The following is an 18,612-nucleotide window of genomic DNA, read 5'->3' on the forward strand; positions in this document are numbered from 1 at the left end:
TAGGTCCTCGATCTGATCTCCTAGTGCGGTAGATGACTCTTTTTGATCAATTAATGTTTTGATCATTGATTGGGCTGAGATACATTTATTCTGTTTTAGTGACTGATATTGCACAGCCAATTGAGAGACACCACCCAACACGTTTCTGCTTGTGTTGCTGATTCTCAGCTTCTGTTCTGTGTTCAGTTTACCTTCTCCTGATGTATAGCATATGTCGTTAAGGCATTTCTCAATGGAGGATATCCATTTCTGGATTTCTTCGGTCGATACAACTTCAATTATTGATGTCGCGGGAGTAGAATCTTCTTCAGTTGGTCTTCTCTGTGATGGAGGCGGGCTTCGGCTGGTCATTGTACTTCGATTAAAGGGACTTTCCATTTTTAATTAAAATTCAATTAACAACACTGCACTAGGTAAGTGTGTCACATAAGTGCATGATAGTGCATGCGCCGGCACAGTTTTATTTTAACACAGATTTTGTTGTCTGCATTGTAATAATTATTAAACAATAATAGCAGATGGCACGTCCATCTGCAAGCGATGCGCGAATAGACATTGACTATCTATATGTATAAAAGAAAGTCGTGTTAGTTACTCCACTTATAACTCAAGAACGGCTAAACCGATTTAGCTGAAAATTGTCAGGGAGGTAGTTTAGAGCCAGGAGAAGGACATAGGATACTTTTTATCCCGTTCGAAATAAAAAAAAAAGTCTGCTTATTTATTGCCATTAAGGCGGAACAAAGTTCGCCGGGTCAGCTAGTTAAATATAAATTATTGATAGCTAAACAATGTAGTTAAAATTTTTTTTTTCCAAACAAATTTCAGCCATAATCAGACACAAAATTAAGCAACAACACGGTTTTAAGTGACAAACATTATTCTTTGGCGCAAAATTCCTTTAAAAATAATCACTGAATCAAGAAATCAGAAACTGTCAATGAATAGACCATTGACCCGTTTTTTTTTATTATTTCATAAAATCCGTCTTCAGGTCGCCACAGAACAAGGCCTCGCGAAATCTGTCTTGCCCACATCAAATTTAGGTCTTGCCCCGCCACTGCTTGATATAATTCTTAAATACTATATTAATCGAAATATTTTCTCAACTAACTATTTAGACGAAGAAATTGCCTAATTATTTATGCCTATAACACAGTGGCGGCGTAGCATGGGTTGGCACCCGGGGCGATCACCCCCCCGTCCCCCCGTCATAAGTCCTAAGGCACCCCCCAGGATTTTGCGGTTACCTACCGATTCGAAGATTGAAAGACAATCGTGGCAGATTTGCCATGCAGATGTGCCGGTGAGTACTAATCTGCGCGACTTGTGTCACCCCCTGATGCTTGGCACCCGGGGCGGACCGCCCCCACCGCCCCCCCCTTACGCCGCTACTGCTATAACATATTTGTAATATAATTGGTTAATGATTGTAACGGGTTGAAAAAGTAGGTACTGTTTTTGCGCCAAACGGCGTAAACGCTCGTAAAACCTGTCGTACCTATGTCACTTTATTAAATTTTCTTTTATTGATAAATGATAGGTACTAAATAAGAAACTGATAGTCCACCACTGTACAGTTTTATGTGCAAAAGTATAAATAAATAAATAGTAACTACTGGGGTTGGGTTGGCATAATTATAAAAGATATTTCAGGGGATGCACTTTTTTTTTCGCTTTATGATATTCCTTCTTGCCAAAATGTAGTTCTTGGTCAATATAATCTATAAGGATTCCGTTTTATTTTTTCCGTTTTTTTAGGTACGGAACCCTAACAATTTTAGGTATAATACGCAGGTAATCTAATAAACCGAAGCTTATGTTACAATCAAGTAAGATCTGATGCTCATCCGTTCAATTATTGCATTGAGTGACACTACCCAACAAAGCTTTCTTAATTTTCCCCGAAATTTTCTGCCTAAATAATTATGTGATCTGGCCATTATCAAAAGTTATCTACAGGATGACAGGGAAACTCTCGACCTATTCCTTGAAAGGGATTATACCTACTATAAGAGGTCATTAGCAACAAAATACCTAAGCCCAGTGAACTAGGGGTCAAAACTGGATGGTTACTAAGTTGTGACGGTTATCTACGGTTATCCGATTTTTTAGCTGACTTGTTACAAAAACTACTCTAAACATTAAATTGATACTTTGCTGAAAGCTGAAAAATTAGAGATCATTTATGAAGTGCTTGCCTAAAACTTACATAAATTTCAGAACAATATTTTTTTATGAGTTTACTTAATTACGTTTTACGGACACTCAACTGCACGCAGGAGGATTTTATTGAATGCTGCTGACAACGCCATTCTTGTGGCGGAGTTTTGGGCCGACACTGTGTAAGTTTGTTATCAACACGATAAGAAGAAGACGGACACTCAAAATATTTATATGTAGTATTTAACTATTTCCAATTTAAAACAAAATTAATATCCAATCTAAAATTAATAACCATTCGCCCCCGTGAATTTTAAGTTAGTCACAGAAGACCGACTTATTTAAACCGACATAAGTCTGTTTAATTTGGTCAATTAAATTAATAGGTATCGTTATAAATTGTATCCTGTATTGTATTAAACAATAATACTATTAAGTTTTAATTCAAATTCAAATATTTATTTGCACAATTTAGGGTAAACATAGTGGTCTTAAAACTAGTAGGTATAAGTAGAGCGCCAAAATTTGCTGTTTCATCAAAATTCGTTAATAATGTTGTTTTTTTTAGTGAAAGAGTATTTTATAACAAACATCCATTCTTTATCAATAAATTTTCACATTAAAATCGTTTTTCAACGCAGTTACTACTAGGTAGGTTTAAAAAGATAGTGACAAAGGCATAGGTTCTATAAATTACAACACACACTACGAATGCAACACTGCAGTTTTCGGTGAAAGTAGTTTCAAAGATAAAATTCAAACTGGCTTTAAACATAATTTACCTTTACCATTCGTTTAAATAATAATTTGCATCAAAGTTATGTGAAGAACACTAACTTTACTTATAAAACTTACACGCTCGTTGAACAGTGTTTTAAAGTGACGTTTAGTATAAAAATGACATTTTAAAACAGAGTTTAACAACTGTGTTTATTAGTAAGGGGGTAAAAGCTCAACGAGTATAAATAATAAAGTAATTTCTTTCTTTCTTTCTAATTATTTCCATCCATCCATTGACAGCCTCGCTGTCGTGAAGCGTTAAATCTTCATTGTTTTAAGTTTAAAACAATCATTTAATGAATATCATTCAAGATTAGCTGCGAACGAGAGGAACAAATGAAATGAATAAGCCGTTAATGGATATCCGGAAAAGACTTTTCAATCAAATAAATCACCGAGAGAGAGTTTAACGGGGTTATTCTCAGCGTCGTTCGACAATTAATCACTGTTCTCGGATCTTTAGCGAGCGTAAGAAAGCCCTGGAAACGAAAGGGGAGAGCGGGTGTGGCCCGCAGCGCCGCCCACATCTGGATAATCCCTCCATTTACATAATTGCCGTATAAAAACGAGAGCTTCCCAATTTGCTAAATTGCTCTAAACGACACTTCATGTCGTGGCTGGATCACCGGCGTCTCGAGAGCGCTGCTCCAAGCGAGCGACGACGTGATCGATCCATGACATAAATTAAGTTTAATCTTGGAACAGATTTGTTCATCATCATTTACTTATTTAGTACATAAGTTACCAGCATAACATGAAATGAAATTGATATGTTTATGAATTTTTCAACTTGGTTGGATCTATCAGAGTTTTTAAAGCTTACTTTACGCTTCTAGATACTAATAATCGCCTCTAAAACTTTAAAACTACTTTTACAACAATAAGTCAAAAATAGACACAATTTTTGTTGATATTTTAATAATACTCTTGTCTAGAGCAGGACCCACGCTTATCGTATACACACCGTTATTTCTAAACTATACAAGATATCAAAAAACTGGTTACTGATTTTAAAAGTGCTTCACGAGCTCTATCAATTTCTAGGTATCAATAAATTAATAGGTCACTGTATACTGTAATACAGGGTGGAAACGATAAGTGATCTCATCCGATTATTTCTAAACTATACAAGATATCGAAAAACTGGTTACTAATCTTAAAAGTGCTTCACAAGCTCTATCCAACGGTACCAATATTAGGTTACAGAATTAACTGGATCTATCCGAAAATTTAATGTTTTTTCTTTCAAAAAATTCATTGTTTCCAGCTTACATACATCATCACTATATCTGATTCTGTATATCATAACTAGGTATTGTGATAAGTTAAATAATTTATTGACACTAATTCACTTTATCTGTCAGATATCACGGACAAATCCCCAAACGGGGTTGGTGGTGGAGCCGGCGGCAAGCAGCGGCGGTCGCGGACCAACTTCACGCTGGAACAGCTGGGCGAGCTGGAGAGGCTGTTCGACGAGACGCACTACCCAGACGCCTTCATGAGGGAGGAGCTCAGTCAGCGACTCGGGCTCAGCGAAGCGAGGGTGCAGGTAAAAACTTAAATTTAAGGTTCGGCCAAACCAACGCGATCACACGCGATCAGCGAGGCGTGCAGCGATGGCGACCAGACTTAAGGCGATTAGAGTCCTCAATCCGCGTCAAATGGGAATTTTGTAAAGCCTACTCCTCTTTTACTGCTGGACAGAAATAGTTGAAAAAAATATATGTTATAAAACAGTTCAAGGACTACATTTGTGACGTTTGAATTTTCGCTACGTCTCTTTGTTTTGGATTAAAAAAATAAATACGGGACATCGATTTTTTACTTAAATTCCCTACTCCTCCAAAACAGCTATGTTAATTTAAAAGATTTTTGCACGAATAGATTAGGAATTCTTTAATCTTTAAATGACACGTTGCGTTTTTCAATCAAACATTACTTTCATTTATAAATTTTACTTTTGATAAATTCCGAACGTTTTGCTGTTGAGGGGGCCTTCGCGGGGTGCGGGCGGCAGTCGGCCGCTGGCCTTCAGACGGGGAGGTTGTGTCACTCGCTGCAAACTGACATTAGCGATCAAAATGAATTTTTTCTTTGACTGAGTTGCACCACCTGACGTGACCTAACTTTGACCTTAGCTTTGGCGATAACCGGAGTTTTTTTGTATGGAGTTTGACAGATTTTTGACTTTTGTCAAATTTAAAATAAGATGGTGCAACCTAGTCTTTGTTTGACAATAGTTTTTATGTCAGAGTTGTTCATAGAGCACGTTCAGTCAGACGATACGATTGAATTAAGGCATGCTCGGACGCTATTATCTACCTAAATAGAATCTATTAGTGTAAAAAAATCGACTCCAAAAAAAAACGGCACTAGATAAGTAAAAGTTGAAAACATATTCCGTTATTTATTTACTAGGCCTTTGCAATCAGTACCTATCCAAATTAGGAGCGAGTCAGAATCAGTAACTTAATCGATTTACGTGAAGAAAACAATTTATATTTTTCATACTTACTTAGGCTCGTTGCAAATGGGCCATTTAGAATTAGATTTTCAATATGTTTCTTCGCGAAAATATCACAGTTAAAAAAAATAAGATAAAGTGGTATTGATAAATTGTTCTATAGAGCTTATTAAAAAATGTGGATACTGATTACAAATGCCCGTATATCATGATTGATATTTTCGGAGTCGGTGACAGCCTACCTTTTGGTGATTCGTTTTGGAGTTGGTTTTAATTTTTGGTGAAAATTAATTTATTTCATGCCTTTAGTAGACTATAGGTACTCAATAGACCTTGTTGTTGCCACTGAAGGTGCATAGGTACACAGTACATTGATACCATATTTTTCATGTTAAGTGCAAATAAACTTCCCTAAATTACCTAACCATGAAACGTACCTATGGGCTATAATAATTAAAAAGTTTCGTCGATAAAAACTGAAATCCTCATAAAACATGATCAATTTTGGGAGCATGTCATGAAACTAAAATTATTAGCATACAAAAACTTCTTTAAAAAAAAGGTTTTTTCTTTTAATTTATTTTTTTATTTATGATGCGGAATTTGCTGCGGTGTAGTAGCAAAGATTTTTCGTTATGTAGCTCGTAATAATTTCGAAGAATAGGGATGTTTCCTGGGTAAAGCAAGAGTTTGAATTAGTCCGTCGGTCAACTTACTAAAAAAATACTTTGAATGTATTTTTCACTTTTTTAAACTTATGAAAATTTAAAGAGATAAAGCGCGCCAAAGTTCAGAAGAGGCACATCACGTTCAGGCGTGCTTAAAATTGTTGCGATTTGTGACGTCACGCGAAATTTCAACGCATCATAACTTCGTAATTACTTGTTTGTTGACAAATAAAAATATCCCGTGTCCAATATTTTTTGATAGTGTAATTGACGGACTAAAAGTGTTTTTTTTAAGAAACTAGCCTATTCCTACGGCCACATTCCAGCTCCATCATCAGACCCTGTTTGCCTTTGAGAATTGAAGTAGGTAGGTACTCGTGATTTTTAAAGTAGCTTACTTACCTACATAATATTACTTACTTATATTTATATAAATAAATAAATACAAATCAAACGAGCCTAAACTCGATGGAATCGTTTAATCCCGGAGTTGCTATGGGGCCACTGGCATTCCAGCTCTATCGACGGATCGACTCCATGTCATCACAATATTGCATTGTCATCCGAATTACATGTATATCCATAATTTTAACTCAATCAGTTGTTGAAGGATTTCTAATAAAAAGACGAGATTAAACACATTTTCAGTTTATTCTTCATAAGTGACACAAAGAGAATAACAATAGTCAAAAGAAGAAACATTTGCTTTTTTAAACCATAGACAATACTACTATGTGTTCCAATACCTACAGTTGTCGTCAGGAAGTTGGTCTAACAAATTCAGCTTGCAAGATTCCACCCGAAGTTACCTACATGTTCAAATTTCGAGAACGGCTGAACCGACAAAAATATTAGAAAATTTACGAAAAAATAAAAAAAATCCCGTACAAAATGTTCATGGATTGTGTTATTTTTATTAAATACCTTTAAGCATGAGTTAAATAACACATCAAGAACAGGACATCAAGGTTCATCAATTCAAGTTTAAAATAATAGGCAGTAATGTCATGAAAAAAGAGCTTCTATTCTGTATCTACCTATGCCCGTGTAATTTTGATCGGTGTCAAATCGGAGTTTTCGTGCGGGGTGCGCGGGTGTTTCGCGCGGCGTGAAGGTCAAACGCCCAAGGTCATTGAGGACTCTAATCGCCTTAAATGCATTGATCGCCATCGCTGCACGCCGGCAGATCGCGTTGGTTTGGTCGAACCTTTACTCTTAATAACACCTGAGAGAGCCAAAGAGCTTGGCAAGACACTCTACCAACGCTTTCGTGAGAGCAAGCTGAAGGGCAATGGAGAGAACACTGATCCAATAGGGCAGCAAGTCCCTGAATGTACCACGTCCCACGAGGTGGACAGATAACCTTAAGGTTACAGGTTGGCGCTGGAATATGGATGAATGCCGCTTCCAACAATCATTAGGGAAGGCCTATGTTCGGCAGTAGACGACCTATGTAGTAGCTGAAATGATGATTCATGAGAGAGTACTCAGCCAACGGCTATATCTCATTGAGGTGAGACTACATCTATTGTTCTAACCATACTCATTATTATACTGTACGTTACCCGTTTATAGCAATATGTAGAGCTAGAGAGACTATTGGATGCAGTACAAACTCCTAGGTTTTTTGATTAACAATTTCGTTGCGTCTCCAATAACAGTTAAACTTTTCCCCGGAATAAACTTGTCCTTCACTAGATGGGTTTTTATTGGCAGTCAAGCTATATACACTCGACAGCAAATAAATCGCACCACCCGCGACAAGCACTTTCAAACGTATGCATCCCCACTTCACACCAATATTGGTACCATTCAAAAGCCTAGTTCTAAACTTCATTTCATTATAGGAAAGGTTTTTAACCCAAAAATGTTTCTTTAGAAGGATCCAGAGTCACTTCTTCAAAAAATAGATAGTTACGCTTGAGCCAACTTTTATGGCTATAAAACTGTTAAGTTGGGATTAATCGCTATCCATCTGTTAAAGAGGACACGTGTGATCATTATTTGGTTTTATAACCATAAAATTTGGTCTAATTGATCCCAGAGGTGAGCCCAAAGTGAGGTCTTTTTTCAAGTCACATTTATGGTAATGTTAATCATTTATTAAGAAATTAAATGTGTTTTTCTTTAAGGATATTTATTGGGCTTTCAAATAACACCAATATTGTTGGGGCACCATTATTGTGTCAAAAGAAAATCTTTAAAGTTCGCGTCGCGGGTGGTGCGATTTATTTGCTGTCGAGTGTACATATTCTGCGTAGGTATTGGAACAAGAGATAGGAAATACTCAATGTCCTAGTTTACAGTAGGTAGGTCATATCCTACTCTACCTGAATAATTTATGGTAATGTACATAAATACAACATTCCATACCAAGTGTGAGAGATGCTCAGAAGAAATTACACAGGTTTAATAAAATTAAACTTTATACCCAAAGAAAGAAAAACAAGGCTTTTTGAGTCAACTAGTTAAGTAGTACGAGTACTTACATACAATATTGACAACTCTAACAATATTGTTTAAATTAAATAATGTTTTAGCTTCCCTTCAGTAGGATATTTAAATCCATAATGGTTGTCACTCGAGAAGGTATGTAAAAATGTTTAATGTTGGATAGTCATAATTGGCCTACAAAATCTACTAAAAAACATTGTTATTACAGATTGATATTGTGCTGTGTACTGTCCTTAAATAAATAAATAAATAAACTCGCTCGCTCATAGCGAAAAGCTCGGACGCTGAGCTTTTCGCTATACCTGAGAAAACCATGACGAAGTCTTTTATGAAGTTTTGATCTTTTATGGTAAATGACTGACAGGGTCACCTAAATTACCTAGCTTGTACGATTTTAATTATTGAGCAGCAATTGCCATCTAAAGCTACCCCAGTAATGCGTGCCCACTTAACATCGCGACCCCTGTTCATTACTAATGCACGTAATTAGCTGTGAGCGTCCAACAAGTGCCAGTTTATCGGCAATATATCGACATTAGTGCCAGATCGGCGTTAAGTGCCACGATGGTCCTCGCAAGGGACATAAAGTGCCAGAAAATAAATAGGCAACACGTAGCGGTAAGTCTTCACTAGTGTCATGCGATGCTGCTGCCTAATGTAACTACTAATTACATAATTAGTTAATGTTTTTAGTAAAAATGGAAATGACTGATTTGCTATCGACCACAGCAAATAAAAACAGTCGAGATTTTCTAAATATACGGAACCTCTGCCACGCGACGAGACTACCTCTACCTTCTTGCAGCCTATGAATGTAGATTTAATCTTACGATTCGCTATTAGGTACGTATACAATAAAAACTGACAAACTACTTAATTAAACGTAGTATTTTAATTGCTGTAAAATTTCAGAAACATATTTTAGAGAATCAATGAAAGGATTAAAATATTTCTCAATTATTAGGTATTTTACTAACTTAATTGTCCATAACAAACATTTCTGTCAACATGCCAAAAAATATTTAAATACGCTTTATTTACTGACATATTTTATTACCACTGTTTGCCATCAAATTCATTTAAAACATGGCAATTGTTCAGCATAAACGAGGGATGTTTGTGTTTGCTTGTTATTTAGTCGCATTGTCTAATGTAATCAAACCTAATGAATTCGCCCCTAGTTAGCGTATTGCCCGTCGCAACTCACACACACTAATCGAATATGTATGTGTGTCACAGATTGCTAATAATAACAATCACAATGATATTGGCATTTCAAATAGAATAGTTACACAACATACAATTAGGTACTTTTTTTTTAATCAACCTACATACGTGTTAATAATTATATGTATACCTACGATATTGACCGAGTTAATTGAATAGGTAGTGACTGGTTTTGTGAAGATAATAAAATATTAAGATATTACATTAGTTAAAACCAAAAGCAATCATTTTTATTTTGAGATAGAGTCAACTTGTAGAGATACTGTTTTTGACCGGGCGGTTTTTTTAATTTAAATTTACTTCAGCCAGTTACCGTATGTAATTTTGGACTGTATCAGGTATGTGAACTAGTTACTAATAAAGTATCACACCAATTCAGTCTAATACATGTACCACAATTTGATGTCGGTACCAGATGCAATCAGCACGGCGCGTGCCCTCCTCGCTAATGCGGTTACCCGTGTTTGGCCGGCCGAACACGCGCGTTACAGTACACACACTGCAGTACACAGTGTACAATTTGTGTACTATACTTGCGTATGTACGTGTCGGCGCAGTAACTCGATTACGCGGGTTGTCTCGCTCGAGCCGAGATTACGAGCCCTCGTTTGTTTTGGCAATTATCGAAACTTTAATGCTAATGTTAATCGACATGTTTGTCCAAAATCTGATCTGATTTTATGATGCGTATTGCTAAAGGCCTATTCAGACCTAAGCGGTATTCGCTACCGTCTGCGGCAGTGAAAACGCTCTAGCCGCGGTACTTGATACTAAATACCTGAGCGAAACCCGCGTGGTATGTACCTCTACCCACAGCGGCAGCGAATATCGCTCAGGTCGCTCTAGCCGCGATACTTGATACTAAATACCTGAGCGAAACCCGCGCGGTATGTACCTCTAGCTCTAGTCTCTACCCACAGCGGCAGCTAATATCGCTCAGGTTTGAATAGGCCTTTAAACACGCTCAGGACTGCGTATAGGAAATGAGGTCTACCTGCCAATGGTGTATTTATCGTTAAATAAGTGACAAAACTTATACATGTCTAAGTACGCGCTTCCCTTAAATGGGAGTTTGTCATTTATAAGTTGCAGCAATAGAATATAAGTTGGTTAAACTGTTGCAAAATATTAAAAACCTAATGTATCAGGTAGAGTTTGCACGCTCTATGTCCTTTGTGACCTTTACCTGGACTGGGTGTTTTCTATGTATAATAAGTATTTATTTACAAAAAAAAGTATTTAAGTATGTTTATATCCGTTGTCTAGTACAAGCTTTGCTTAGTTTGGGACTAGAAGCGCAGTGTAAAATGTCCAAGGATATTTATTTATTTATTATTTTACCTGACGCTTCTTTCTGGCATACCATGTATTTTAAACTTATAAAATATTATGACAGAACATCAAAATTTGATCACGATGTTGATCAAATTTTGAATTGGCAACGAAAAAAGGCACTCTTGCCTCGCCTTGTCGACTGCGTATATTCTTACTTACAACCAGCAACCTGAAAAGCACCACTGAAGGTATATCCATTATTTTGAAACAACGCTCTTAATAATTTTAGAAATTAACTATGTTAATTATGACTCATCTAGAGTTTTGTTGCAGGTGTGGTTTCAAAACAGACGAGCGAAATGTCGGAAGCACGAAAGTCAAATGCATAAAGGTAAGAAAATCTATTGTTCACATCCCAAAGGCAATCTATATATCCATTATGTGTTTTCTATAGATATTTACCAAGATGGAAATATACCTAAAATACCCGAAGAACGGATGTGGCTTCAACAGTTAACGTTACATTGCAGATAAGTTTAAATGAATGGGTAGACATTGCTGTACAAATTGTATTTTAAATGTGCTCGCGTTTAATGTAGTCGAAAAGTACAATTGAAAATTATTTTGGCAAACTAGACGAGCATTTGGCTCAGCTCTGTAATTGCATGGAATGAGTTCACTAGAGCGTATATTGCATTTAATATGAGCTCCAAGTTAAAAAAATACACTGTTATTTTTAATTTTTGACTGTTTTATATTATCCTGTTATTTGCAGTAGATCAAATTAAAATGCAAATGTTTGACGATCTTATCTTCATACATAAGTTGTAAAGTTTATTTCTTATACATTGTAATCAATGTGACTAAACATGTAAGCGCTTTGGGTTTTCTGTAAGCTTATTATGTTGCTCATTAAATCAATAAATAAATGAGTGTGATGTAATAGAGCTTGTATCAAATAAAAACATGTCATCTTCCTTCCCGTACAAGCAATCTCGTTTACGTTATTATGGGGGCACTCCTCCAGGAGTCGAATCTTGACCACTGAGACTCGAAATCGCTAAGTGCGTTGCGCAATTTCCCGAATTTATCGTCTCGTGTGTAGCGGGTGTTTTTTACCGCGTTCTCGCGATTTCCCGCCCGACCCGCAGCCATTTTAATTATTCATCCGCGTGAGTTATGGTCGAATTAAAAAACTGTTAGAGTCGGACCGGCGCCGGCGGGAACTGTAATCGAGTTAGACAGAGTCATGGAGAATACATAATGCGTTAGTGTAGCGCAATAATTTTCAGCTTTGAATTGGGGAAGTGATTCTAAAATCATTCGCTGCAAAACAAACTGTTTTATGCAATTTCGAAAAATCGACAATAAGTATTGGTCGGCATACGGTCATACAATAGTCTGTATCCATTGAAGCTCGAATGCGGTGTTGCAGAATGCATAATTATCACTTTTCTTTATTATTATAACTGTTTTCAGGCCTGTATTGTTGTAAATATTTAGCTAACTACACTGTGTTCGAGTTTGATTTAAGTTCTGCGATGTATTGCTTCCTAGATTTTTAGTTTCCCTTATCGTAAAAATATTTCATAGCAAAATATTTATCGTCGTCTCAGAGACCCAGTAACACTAATGTTCCCCTCGTTTAGCCATCGTTTTGATACAACATTCGCGGTGTGTCGTGTCTTAGCTCGTTACGTCAAGCGCGCTAACGAGACGCGACCGCGGCTCCGCGACGCGAGATCACACTATCTCGTGATTGCAAGTATCCTGCTAAACGGAGCGTAAAGCGGAAAAAAGCCGCTCTCCGGAATCGAATAAAATGATTCCCCGTGGGAGTCATTCGGACGCAATCCCGCCGTCCCCTGCTAAATGTCTTATTAACTTATGTGCCCTCCCCGCGGCTAACGCGAGCACAATCATGTAAAGTGAAATGAAACGGTTATTTGTTACGTTCCCTTTGACGGAGCGCGCTGAGATTCTCTATGTTGGTGTCGTTTGTGGATTTGTAACGTTAATTGAATGACAGTGCAATGGATATTATGTTGAAATAACAATAATACGGAAGTAAGACACTCTTAGCTGTGAGCTCTATATTATACAAAAATATAATATCAAGTCAAGTGCATATTATTATTGCATTTAACGGTAACTTAATGTCGATAACATTTAAAACCATAGCAAGTAAAGCTTATATTGGCTGTTATATTCTATTCACTTCTGTGCCAATAAAATGGTCCTCAACATTCAAGAAGCGTAAAAAGTTATCTCATAATCAAGAGAACAACACATAAGATTAAGTTATCACATCTTCATATTAGTGTATAATCCAAAGAAATGTTGCTGGTAAAAACATCATATACCACCTTTTACGAACGCAATAAATCGTCAAAAGTAGGTACTGGATCTTCATAAAATTACGAATTCATTTTTAACGAAGAAATGAATCTTCGCCGAGCGCGGCGCTCGCCATAAAAACAATCACAACGCCGTGAAACTCAAGAATAAAAAGAATACACCGACGCCTAATTGTTCCCCTGTTCATAAAATTGTAAAGTTATTCGCGCAGAGTGAGGGTGGCGATATTTTATTGCGCAGAAACCGCTGTAAAGATGTTCGGAGCGTTTTAAAATAAGCGGGACGGAGGATGCACCCCGCGCCCGCCAGCTTACCTTCTAATTCGATTAAATTAAACAACTCAGAGTTAATCAAATAAATGCACGGCGGTCGCGGGGGGCGAGGGCCGAGGGTCGGGCCGCGTCGGGCGCTGGACGCGCACCCGCTCGTATTTATGTCGGCACTTCTCGAAAGTAATTCGGTGTCAAATATGGAAATAACTCATACACGCGGGGAGCATCCATTTTGATAATGCCGACGGCGACCGGAGCGACTCTGATTTACTATGAGCGTCGTCCCGCCCCCGCCTTCGTGCATGCTCTAACGGCCAACGTATTATTTGTACGAGTATGTTACCTACTAGGTACTTCTGTCTTATTTCAATTTCTTTTCATTTTCCTGGTGGCGGCTTGCTTTTCGGTGTCGTTCTAATCCCGCTGGGGGCAAATTTTAGTATGATGACCATTCCAGTCGTCCATAGTCTTTGTTTATTTTGCTAATTTATTTATTATAGGTAGGTACGTTTGATTATAATTTCTGAAACAAAAACGAACTCCTCAATAAATTAATATTGTAAAGTAACCCGACAGTTATTCCACTTTATCGTTGATTGTGTAAAATCTGATCCTACCTTTAAGGCAAGGATAATTAAATTAATGAATCCTTTAGACGAGATCCACCGAACACCTTAAGTCGGTTAGATCCGCGTTAATTTATTAATTGCTCACTTCGCCCGGCAGGCGGCTATAAACAATGGATCTCGCTTAATTTACGAGCAAATTATGCTTTACTTAAATATCAATTTAATTAAGTGGAGTTCGGGATCGGCTCCGGGAGGATTTGCCGCGCGGGACGGCTCCGCGCCAGTCCGGATCAATGTGAAGGCTTCATTGACAACTTACTGTTATTTTATGGGTCCGTTTTTCTCGTAACGTTTTAGAAGGTTCTTTCGACTTTGACAATGAAGCAGTGTAACATTATTCGATGTAGGGACAGGGAATGAAAACAAAAACAAGTTTTGCTTGTGATATAACGTTGGTACGATACGAAGGCGATTATCACACTGTACCGCGCTCCGCCGCGGTACGCGGGACGTCAGATTTAATCATTGTATGCAAGTACCTCAGTTTGTATAGAAAACACGCGCGGCACAACACACTGAAAACGCGTTTGCGCGCGGGTTTCGTTATAATATGTCGCCACGCGGACCGTGTGTGTGACCGTCTCATACTGCGCGTGGACGTACATGGTGACACATGAACCAATCACAGAGCTCTATTCACCGCTGTGCATTCGATTTGGTGCTTCACTTCGTTGGTTCGTATATCACCCTATGCGTCCAGGCGCACTGTGAGACCTCATAGTAATGTTTGTGAATACGGGCGTAAGACGGGATTTTGTAAAATTCAATCCCTAAGGGGGTCCAAGCGTACGAAGTCGCGGGCGGCCGCTAGTAAATAAATAAATATAAGAAGGTACCTTTACGTGAGAAGAGCTTGTTCCAGGGCTGCTGGTGAGCGGCGGCGGGACCCCGCTGGAGCCGTGCCGCGTGGCGCCGTACGTGTCGGTGCCGCGGCTGTCGGCCGTGCCGCGCCCGCCGCCGCCGCCGCTCGCGCCGCACCCCTCGCCGCCCGCCGCCTTCGCCCCCTTCGACTCGGCGTTGCTCTCTGCTGCGGCACACCAGGTAAATGTTATTAACATTAAAAGCGTACACTTGAAAGCACGAGAAAATATTGAAGTGGAGACATTCATAAAAATACTCCACCGAGTATTTTTATTTGTGGTGTTATTCATCATCGAAAATAAATTAAGTTTTAATAAAATTAAAACAAATGCGTTGCATACCAACAAGCTACATTGCAAATCCAGCAATTACGACCTACGCGGGATAATAAATAAATAATGCGTAACGACATGTAGCTTCATAGATGCTACGGGCTAAGCCCTTCCGTAGCTGCCTGCGATCTACGCTTTTCCGTAGCTGCGTTCTACGCCATTCCGTAGCCGCACTCCTCGCCGCCCGCCGCCTTCGCCCCCTTCGACTCGGCGTTGCTCTCTGCTGCGGCACACCAGGTAAATAACATTACATTTTACAGGCATACACTTAAAAGTATGTGCAATCTATTGATGTGTCGAGACATTGATAAGAATACACTGTGTCAACATCATCGAACGTCAATTAAGTTGTAATAATACCTGCCTTGTTAGGCATAAAAAAAATATAATAATAAAATTCAAACAAATGCGTTACACACTTTTTTTTATGCTAGACAAGGCAGGTATTTGACCGCAATCGCACCTGGTGTTAAGTGAGATGCAGTCTAGGATAGTACATATCTGCCCTGTAAGTGCCTATTCACTCTCGCCTTGAAAACGCCCGGATTATAGTGTTCAGGAAATACAGCAGCAGGCAGCGAATTCCAGTCCCTAGCTGTTTGCACTATAAATGAGTCGTCGAAACGCTTAGTGCGAGCTTACTTACGAGCTACATTCAAAATCCGTAGCGATTACGACCTACTACGCGGGATACTAACGCGTAACGACACGTAGCTTCATAGATGCTACGGGCTGCGCCCTTCTGTAGCTGCGATCTACGCTTTTCCGTAGCTGCGTTCTACGCCCTTCCGTAGCTGCGATCTACGCTTTTCCGTAGCTGCGTTCTACGCCCTTCCGTAGCTGCGATCTACGCTTTTCCGTAGCTGCGTTCTACGCCCTTCCGTACGTAGCTGCGATCTACGCTCTTCCGTAGCTGCGTTCTACGCCCTTCCGTAGCTGCGATCTACGCTCCGTAGCTGCGTTCTACGCCCTTTCGTAGCCGCACCCCTCGCCGCCCGCCGCCTTCGCCCCCTTCGACTCGGCGTTGCTCTCAGCTGCGGCACACCAGGTAAATAACATTACATTTTACAGGCATACACTTAAAAGTATGTGCAATCTATTGATGTGTCGAGAGTTCGAGACATTGATAAGAATACACTGTGTCATACATCATCGAACGTCAATTAAGTTGCACACTTTTTTTTATGCTAGACAAGGCAGGTATTTGACCGCAATCGCACCTGGTGTTAAGTGAGATGCAGTCTAGGATAGTACATATCTGCTGTTGGCGCTTCTCGAGTCCTCGGGCTTCATCGAGATCGATCGGCCATCATCGGCTCCGCGCGAGGCGCCGCGGCACACTCCGTACGTGCCCGACGCCCACTCAGCCTCACGACCGTTACCGGTGTCAGACGCGGCCCTCCCACGTAGGCGCGAACTAGCGATATATTTAATAATAGGTGTAAACCTATGAAATACAGTCCGCCTTTAATTTATATCTTAAGTCTAGTCAGACCCTAACATCTGCCCTGTAAGTGCCTATTCACTCTCGCCTTGAAAACGCCCGGATTATAGTGTTCAGGAAATACAGCAGCAGGCAGCGAATTCCATTATAAATGAGTCGTCGAAACGCTTAGTGCGAGCTTACTTACGAGCTACATTCAAAATCCGTAGCGATTACGACCTACTACGCGGGATACTAACGCGTAACGACACGTAGCTTCATAGATGCTACGGGCTGCGCCCTTCTGTAGCTGCGATCTACGCTTTTCCGTAGCTGCGTTCTACGCCCTTCCGTAGCTGCGATCTACGCTTTTCCGTAGCTGCGATCTACGCTTTTCCGTAGCTGCGTTCTACGCCCTTCCGTAGCTGCGATCTACGCTTTTCCGTAGCTGCGTTCTACGCCATTCCGTAGCTGCGATCTACGCTTTTTCGTAGCTGTGTTCTACGCCCTTCCGTAGCTGCGATCTGCGCTTTTCCGTAGCTGCGTTCTACGCCCTTTCGTAGCTGCGATCTACGCTTTTCCGTAGCTGCGTTGTACGCCCTTCCGTAGCTGCGATCTACGCTTTTCCGTAGCTGCGTAGTATCTACGATCTACGTCCTTGCGTCGCGTCTACGATACTACGTCCTTTCGTAGCACCTACGTTTTCCGTAGCATCTACGTCCTTGCGTAGCATCTACGATCTACGCCCTTCCGTAGCATACGATCTACGGACACGGTGTAGCGAAAGACGGTAATTTTCATTCTCACCTCAGCACACGGTAAGCCTCAGTTAGCTACTTACGGAACGTCTCGATAGATGGCTTTATAGCGCATTAGGATATTAAATTACATTTTTGGGGCCAGATTAGAGCCTACAGGGATAACACAGATTATACGCAATTTGTGATTCGTATGTCAAATTATAAACTTGTGTAAGTGCGTGTTTTGACTGGAAGTTCTTTGTCTTACTGTTGTTCTTGCCAACAGTACGCCAGCGCGGCAGCGGCGGCGGCGGCAGCTCTGTGCCCGCCGTACGCCGGACTGGCGGCGTTGGCGGCGCGCTGCCGCTCGTCTTCCATCGCCGACCTGCGGCTCAAGGCGCGCCGCCACGCCGCCGCCATCGCCGCCGCGCGCGCGCCCTCGCCGCCCGCCGCGCCGCCCGCCGCTCCCGCCTCCGCCGACACATAGCCGCCCCAAGCCCCAACAAATGGGTCTATTCCACTATGATCACCCAGGTAATCAAAGTAGACTCCAGGCCACACTTTGGTGTCCTTTGATCACCCATGGATAAGAAGTCCACTTTGATCACCTAGGTCAGGGATGGCGAGCCAATGGCACGCGCTACAATATTTAGGGCACGCCACCAATGACCGCAAAATTCACTATGAAATAAAATAGTAATTATTTTGAGCCCTCATCTATCGTATTTGCCCTCATCAGTTGGCGCCACTGCAGAGTAAGGTGCTATAATGCTGTTACTCGCCAGTGGCGCCACTTGTACGATGCTCCCATTGCTATAACATTATGTGACACGTCTATGAATACCTACATCAAACATTTTTTTTAGAAAAGAAGCACGTTACTACATAAATGTTCGCCATCCCTGACCTAGGTGATCTTATCCATGCGGCATCAAAAGGACACAAAAGTGTCGCCTGGAGTCT

The 18,612-nt window shown here is 40.1% G+C and overlaps 1 protein-coding gene across 1 annotated transcript; it reads left to right on the forward strand.

Annotated features, from left to right (window-relative positions):
* The first annotated feature begins 3,551 nt into the window (after positions 1-3,551).
* On the forward strand, positions 3,552-18,136 carry LOC135087679 (short stature homeobox protein 2-like). Its single transcript, XM_063982466.1, has 7 exons — positions 3,552-3,606; positions 4,308-4,495; positions 11,368-11,425; positions 15,156-15,334; positions 15,655-15,723; positions 16,466-16,534; positions 17,936-18,136. The coding sequence occupies exons 1-7, from the start codon at positions 3,552-3,554 to the stop codon at positions 18,134-18,136; spliced, it is 819 nt and encodes a 272-aa protein (XP_063838536.1).
* The last annotated feature ends 476 nt before the right edge of the window (positions 18,137-18,612 follow it).

This window comes from Ostrinia nubilalis, chromosome 1 (genome assembly GCF_963855985.1).
Source record: "Ostrinia nubilalis chromosome 1, ilOstNubi1.1, whole genome shotgun sequence".
Lineage (NCBI taxonomy): Eukaryota > Metazoa > Arthropoda > Insecta > Lepidoptera > Crambidae > Ostrinia > Ostrinia nubilalis.

Excerpts from the sequence above, each read along its gene's own strand:
- LOC135087679 (XM_063982466.1), top strand. The coding sequence starts at position 3,552 with ATGTCGTGGCTGGATCACCGGCGTCTCGAGAGCGCTGCTCCAAGCGAG. Across the intron at positions 3,607-4,307 it reads TGCTCCAAGCGAGCGACGAC|ATATCACGGACAAATCCCCA; the intron begins GTGATCGATCCA and ends TTTATCTGTCAG. Across the intron at positions 16,535-17,935 it reads TCTCAGCTGCGGCACACCAG|TACGCCAGCGCGGCAGCGGC; the intron begins GTAAATAACATT and ends TCTTGCCAACAG.